The following is a 7,458-nucleotide window of genomic DNA, read 5'->3' as shown; positions in this document are numbered from 1 at the left end:
CTAATACTTTGAATAAGTGTGTAAGAGAAATTCAGCTAGGTCGACGGGCTGACCTGATAACTGGCACGAAGACCAGCTAGGTTGACGGACTGACCTGATAGATGATACGAAGTCCAGCTAGGTCGACGGGCTGACCCAATAGCTGGCACGAAGTCCAGACTGATTGATGGCTGACTGGATGTCTGACACGAAGTCCAGCTAGATCAACAGACCGATCGGGTAGCTGGCATGAAGTCCAGATAGGTTGATGGGTTGATCGGACGTCTGGTAGGTAAGTTAAGGTAAGTCACCGGAGGGAAGTGACTTGGTGAGGGTGTGTTCCCCGTTCGAGGGAATAGTAGGTGTCGATCCAACTTAGAACCATTTCGGGAATCTAAGTTGAGATTGTGACTAGATTCTGGTCTCAGCGAGACAGAATCTAATTACTACTTCTGTTTTACAGGATAATTTAACGTTTATTTTGCTTCGGACTAACATTTTCTTGCAAGAAATTGTCTTTCTGGAGAAATGTGGTCTGGGCACCCGGAAGGCAAAATCTATCTCGTCGCATATTTGGAGCTCGCTGATTGGCCAGACCCGAAGCATGCCTATAAAAGAAGGCCTCCACGGATCATCAAATAACAACAATGTCTTCCAACGACTGCTCTACTGCACTGTGCTCCTACGACATTGCGAAACTTCTCCGACAACCGACTGCTAAAAGTTTCCTTTCTTTTATTGTTATCGGTATTTCTTCTTTAAAAGTTCTTATACTTACATTTGTATCATTTTTGTGAACTGCTAGTGAATTGCCCAACGAAAGCACTCGACGAGTGCGGACCTTGGAGTAGAAGTCGACGAAAGTTCTGAACCAAGTAAAAATAATCTGTGTTAGCATTGTGTTTTGCTTTTATTTTTCTGTTGCTTACTCTACTCTTGAACGAATTTTAAATCGCTAGTCACACCCCCCCCTCTCTAGCGAGCTCTACGATCTAACAGCATCGACGTTGTGCTTTTCAATCTCTCGGAATCCACTCCCCCTCGGCTCACCAGCTCTACACTTGCTCAGCTCAAAGGCTCTGCTCCCGTTTGCCTTCAATCTCACGAGCTCCATGCCCTCTCTGTTCACAGGATTCACTCCCGCTCAACTCACGAGTTTCGCTCTCATTCGCCATCGACCTCTAGGTTTCGCACAGCATTGTCTCTGTTACTCGGTTGACACTTTCTCGGTCGTTCGCTTGGGTCTGCTTACCTGTCCTCTATCTACCCGCTCGGCATTATCTCAATCACCCGTTCGATACTTTTTCGATTCTCAGTTGGCACTTTCCCAATCGCGCACTTGACACCACTCGCTTGTCGTCTTTCCACCCGCTTAGCGTTCTCCTGATTGCCCGGTTGACATTTTTCAGTCATTAGGTCGCGGTTTACTTTCGCTCGCCTATCATCTTTCCACCCGCTTAGCGTTCTCCCAATTGCCCAATTGACAATTTTTGGTCGTCCAATCGCAGTTTACTGTTGCTTGATAGACATTTTCTAGGTCACACACTCGACACCGCTCGCCTATCGTCTTTCCACTTGCTTAGCGTTCTCCCGATTGTCTGTTTGATATTTTTCGGTCTCCCACCCGTAGTTTACTATCACTCGATCAATATTTTCTCGGTCGCGCGCTTGATATCGCTTACCCATAGTCTTTCCACCCACTCGACATTCTTTCGAGTGCTTGGTCGATATTTCTTCGATCTCCCGCTCGGCGCTACTCAATCTTTTGCTTTGTTCTGTTTATACACACGCTCGACATTCTTTCGTTTGCTTAACATCCGCTGGGTACCATTCAGTCGTTTGATCGAATTCTCTCAATCGACTTTTTAGACTCTCTCCCGAGTGCAAGTTATAAACGAGCAGGGCTCTCGTGCCTAACGACCTCTCGGTCGAGCATAATGGCTAGTCGGTCGGGTTTTCTCCCTGATCTAGTACTGGTATCACTTGCCGCTCTATTCGACACTCGTCGCTTGATCGACGTTTCTCTCATTCATCGCTCATGCCTCACTCGCCGCTCTCCTCGGCACTTATCGTTCGCGTCTCACTCGCTGCTCTACCTAGTACTTGTCTCTCACTCGCCGCTCTGCCTCGTATTCACCGCTCAGTTGACACCTATTTTTACTTCTTGCTTGACATTTACATAAGCACTTGTCGCTTTGCTCAGCATCGTCGGATCGTCTTCTCGAGATCATTTGGTCTCCCTCATCATTTGACCGATCGCTTACTTGGCGTACACTTGACACTACCTCTTACGTCGCTCAGATTGATATCTGTATGTCGCTTAGCTTGGCACGTCTTTATTCAATCGGTCGTTTGCTCGGCAATATTTTTTGTCACTCACTCGGTATTGTTTCAGTTACTATCACCATAGCTACTCGTTCAACATTATACGACAGGCCCAGCGATCTGTCTATCGTCAGGAGTGATTTCGTTTTACGTTAGGCTTGGTCTAGTCAGTCGGACTTGCGCCTCCTTCGACTAGACTTGAAGGAAATGCTTATGATGTGGATATGTCTTAAGGGTAGAGGAGGAATTAGGAGGGGGAGAAAGGGTCATTTTATCTTTTCACTGTTTAGGGCTTTAAGGATGGGGGAGGCACTGTCGCAAGAGGGGTTGCCTTCTTCATGTTTTTTCCGCCGCTAAGCACAACACGCCCCTCTTGCTCACATGAGCCCCTCGTCGTTGGTCAACCATCGACCCCTCTCATCGCATGCACACTAGCAGCCTCATCGTCTCTACCCCCTCATCTTCTCTCACTCAAGTCCCCGCCGCCGACGACCACGCCACCACCAAGGGGAGGAGGTTGCCGCCTCCCCCTCCCACCTTCGTCGTCGGCTTTCTCTTCTCCCCACCAATGTCACTGCTATTGCCTGAGGCTCTCTTCCTTTCGGGCGTCACTCACGCCACCTCGCCTTCCTCTCCCCTACGAAATGTCGCCACAGCAGGGACTGACATCGCCTCCCCTACCGTGACGTTGCTGCCTCCGCCAACCAACAGCCTCCGAAGCCGCTGCACAACCCTCGACATCGCCTTCGCCACCCCGACAGTGTAAAATGCTTCGCCGACCAATGTTGCCTTGTCGTTCTCCCCCTTTCCAGCTCTCTCTCTCTCTCTCTCTCATTCACCAGCAAACCTCCGATGCCTCACTCCTCTCATCGTGAAGCCACGGTTGGCCTGCTCCACCATTCTCCATTTTCCTTTGCACACCAGCCATCTTCCGTGGCTCCGCCAGCATGCACCATTACAGCTCCACAGACCCGGTGAGCAGCCACCAGCCGTGGACGCCAATGTCGGCGTCACTGTCGGTGCCTCTGCCGTCGAATCTGACCAACGGGCACCCCTATCGGCGGATCTGACTTGTCGGCGTCCTTGTCGTCCAACATTCTGCTCAGCCCTTCTAATTTAGCTCTTCTCTAGCCTTTGAGCCACTGCTATTCTCGGCATTCGCGTCATTGTCTTGTTCCAGCCTGTGTGTTGTGTTTCAGCTTGCGTGCCATTATCTTATTTCGGCTTACGTGCTAAAATCATATCCCAGCTTGTGCGTCGATATATTATCCCAACCTGTGTGCCGATATCATATCCCGGTTTGCGTGTCGAGATTGCATCCATTTTTGTGCCACCGCATTCGGCTCCGAATCGTCAGATCCATCTCTCTAGTCTGTTCAAAGTTATCTGTCTTCTGGGTGACGACAACTCGAACAGCGTTCCGACCAACTTACCGATCCACCAGAGGGCACCCCTGGGCTAGGGTACGTTACCGTACTTACTCTCCATTCATTTTATTTTTCTAGTATTAGTCTGTTACTTACATATTCGTTGGATCTGCCTCGAGCATCGGGGTACCAGGGATGGGGGTGACTCGGTTGTTGGCTGCAGGTGACGTTGACCAGAGAACTTCTGATGATTTGGTCAATATTTCATCTACCTCACCCGACGGTCCGTTTGACTTAGATTTCGGACATAATCAATAAATATAATAATCAAATATCAAAATTCAACTCGAGCCAACTCAAGTTTAATCAACCAAATTTCATCAACCTTGACTAGAAGTTGATTACACCAACATTAAATATATACCCGAATGTTATCACATCAAGCAATTAAGAAAAGAAATCGAGTAATTTCGGCAAGGAGGTGGAGATCGGGGGGAAGAAAGTGGATCGAGGGGTGACTCGGTCGCTGGCTACAGGTGGCGTTGACCAGAGGACTTCTGACGACTTGGTCAACATAGAAGCCAACTCAGTATACCTCCCTCCGGGACATCACGATCCAGTTAACATTTCATCTACCTCACCCGGTGGTCTGTCTGACTCAGATTTCGAACATGATTAATAAATATAATAATCAAATATCAAAATTCAACTCGAGTCAACCCAAGTTTAATCAACCAAATTTCATCAACTTAGTTTGATTACACTAAACATATGCTCGAATGCTATCGCATCAAGCAATTAAGAAAAGAAATCGAGCAATTTCAGCAAGGAAGCAGTGGTTTCTATATTTTTAGGGTCCTCCTTTTATAGGTTCCTATGGCTTGAATTGTCGGCCACCAACCATCAATTTTTGTTTGGGCGGTTAGGGATCCGCCATTAACCATTACAAACTTTACCATTAATGTAACTATTACACACTTAAGTAGATAGGGAAAAAGTTAATTGAGTTGCAAAATCATTAGCTGATTCTCTAGGCAATCTTTACTCCGACCCATTTGACTTCGAAGTGTGTAGTACAGATCACTTGAGTTAAGTGCAAACCCGACTCTGAATTTGTACTCCTGCATATTGCAGTTCATAATATTTAATTCTTAAATCAACATTCATGTTATAAATTCTCACATACTTGAAGTCTATTTTTTTTATTCAATTTTCATTTTCATTCCCATTGCATCTCCAACCGTTCATTCATACATGAATGCTACAATAGATTCTTATGCAAATCTCTAACTAGCATTTTATCTTAATTTTACTAATAATCCATCAAAGTATCACCTGATTAATCAACTCATCTATTGCAAACAGTGGATGGGCGGCTCCGTTGGTCCCTTTATGTCTCCGAAAGCTTTCCAACAGAAAGGGTCGAGGACTTTCCCTCGCTGCTGCGCCCCCTGCAGTTGGATGCCGCTGAGATGGATTCCACTGCACGGTTTGCTGTCGCTGCACGCCAAGCGCACCGGCTGCACTGTGTAAGTCCCCACCACACCGTCGTAGGTGATGTCCGACAATGCCACAGCCGATGTTTGGTTCTTGCACTTGGTCTGTTCGCAGTAGAATTGGTCGATCACGATCGGCGTCATCACCTGCGACACCTTGATGTTTGAAAATCTGAACCCCTTCGCGTACCCTGATCCCCCCTGCCACGTCTTGATCCTCACGCCGGTCAACGTGCCTACCAGGTCGGCGTTTTGAACGGTGACGTCGGAGACGGCGGCTTGCGTGTTGCCCTTGCCCAGTCCTCCGATGCTGATGCCATGCCCTGGCCCGCATTTCACGTTCTGGATCTGAATATTGGAGCATCCAGTTTGGATGGAAATGCAGTCATCGCCTGTCGCCCGTTATATTATTATATGACATGTATGAAGAAAGAAATGTTCTTGAAGAAATTATTCTGCAGTTTAATTAGAAAATACTTATTACCACAAGCCATGTCAGTACTGCGGATTGTGACACCCACAGAGTTCTGTAGATGAATTCCGTCCGTGTTGGGGCTGTCACCGGGAGAAGAGATGGTCACACCCGAGACCTCCACAGCTTGGCAGCTATCGAACTTTAGATGGCACTGTTGACTGTTTTGAATTGTAATACCAGTCACAGTTACTTTAGAGCTCCCGTAAAATCTAAGAGCCTACAACACCATAATCAATCTCAAGACCAGTAAAGCCTCGGCATGCATCATATTCAATAGCTGAAGCAATTAATCTTACTGTTGGTCTTGTGTGAGGCAAGTTTCCACTGAGCTTAGTGTCCAACTGTAAACACATCGATCACCATATATATATATATATGAAGCAGCACGCACACGAGCGAATCTGATAGGCACCGAGTTAAATTAAGCTAGTTTGAGTATACGATAGACTTACAGAATTGGAGAGCAGATATTGAGTATTGCTCCACCAGACACTGCCTCTGCCTTCGATAGTACCTCGTCCTTGGATTTTTACTTGCTCTAGCACTCTGAATTCAAGCCACTGTAGTCGACCTGTGCCCCAGGCTTTAGCACTGGTTGGAGCAATGATGGTTCCGTCCAACTGCAAGTCATATATAGTAGTTTCGTAATTTTCTGATCATATGGCCTAGGCATTCGTTTCTGCAAGCAATATTGTTGATTAAGCTATATATATTTGTAAAATTGTGACCTGAAACACGATGTTGGGTTCGCAAGGTCCTGAGAAAGAGATTGGGCCAACCAGGAACTCCCGGTTTGAAGGAACGAGCATCGCTGATGGCGCCTCATGATGGCATGCAGCTCCCCATGCATCCAGGAAAGCCTGCCATTGCTCCGGAAATTAAAACGTTGTAAGTTGAGTGAGCTTTATGAATACACAATCACAATTAATTAACACTCGAATGCAATCAACTGTCATGCACCTCGGTGTCTTCTGTTGCCCCGTCTCCCTTTGCTCCGTAATCGAGCACGCTGAACGTGGACCCTCTCTTGATCGCCGGTGGTGCCGGGGTCGGGCTCGGAGTTGGTTCCGGGTTAGGCGTAGTCTTAGGTTTAGACCTCATCTTAGGCTTAGGGCTGGGTTTGGGTGGAGGATTAGAATTGGAAGGCTTCCTCTTTGATCCTTCATTTTGGTTTGCCAACGAGTACTTCACTGGGTCTCTTGCTGAACCGCACGTAGCAATGAACATGACAAGGAGAAGGATGGCCACTAAACCCCTCAAGCCACCAGTGTCGTTGGCCATCGATTCCGTTTCTTTTTTTGTTTTCTCGTTTGTGTGTGAGACGACAGCAGGGGACTTAAAGGCTTAAATAGCCACGCCATGGCTCCTTTGTCTTATTCTCAGTCCCCTGTTTGTATCATCATCATGGATTAATTTTCAGCTTTCCTGTAAACAAGAGCAAAATGGATTTGGGGCTTCCACGTATCAAACGTACGTTTATAGCCTGCGATTTCAATATTACTCATATGAAACAAGGATAAGGTTCCACTTGGTTGAAAACAAGAAGCAAGTTGGCAGGCGGCGTTGGCTCTGTAGACTATTCATATGTACAATCTGAACTCAGCAACGATCACGGGGGTTCCTCTGCACTTGCTCGTTAGCTACGTGCTTCCACAAGCAATGGGAAATAGAACATGGCGGCCCACCAAATTACTTGTAGAGTAATTATTATTAGGATTTAACATTTTGTTTTGCGGAGGCGTGTAGGTGAGATTAAAATTATCATATCATTTTTATATTGTGAATTAATCTTTCTGATGAATTACCAGAATTAATG

The 7,458-nt window shown here is 46.7% G+C and overlaps 1 protein-coding gene across 1 annotated transcript; it reads right to left on the bottom strand.

Moving 5' to 3' along the window:
• Nucleotides 1–4,901: 4,901 nt before the first annotated feature.
• On the bottom strand, nt 4,902–6,952 carry LOC122049585 (polygalacturonase At1g48100-like). Its single transcript, XM_042610956.1, has 6 exons — nt 6,603–6,952; nt 6,371–6,502; nt 6,095–6,262; nt 5,939–5,983; nt 5,652–5,859; nt 4,902–5,559 (listed from the first exon to the last, which is right to left on the bottom strand). Exons 1-6 carry the CDS (start codon nt 6,921–6,923, stop codon nt 5,024–5,026), a joined length of 1,410 nt encoding a protein of 469 aa, XP_042466890.1. The 5' UTR covers nt 6,924–6,952; the 3' UTR covers nt 4,902–5,023.
• Between the last annotated feature and the right edge of the window lie 506 nt (nt 6,953–7,458).

The sequence above is a fragment of the Zingiber officinale genome, chromosome 2B, assembly GCF_018446385.1.
Source record: "Zingiber officinale cultivar Zhangliang chromosome 2B, Zo_v1.1, whole genome shotgun sequence".
Classification (NCBI taxonomy): Eukaryota; Viridiplantae; Streptophyta; class Magnoliopsida; order Zingiberales; family Zingiberaceae; genus Zingiber; species Zingiber officinale.
The sequence above is the reverse complement of the archived record's forward strand: the minus strand, read 5'-3'. Positions and strand labels throughout refer to the sequence as shown.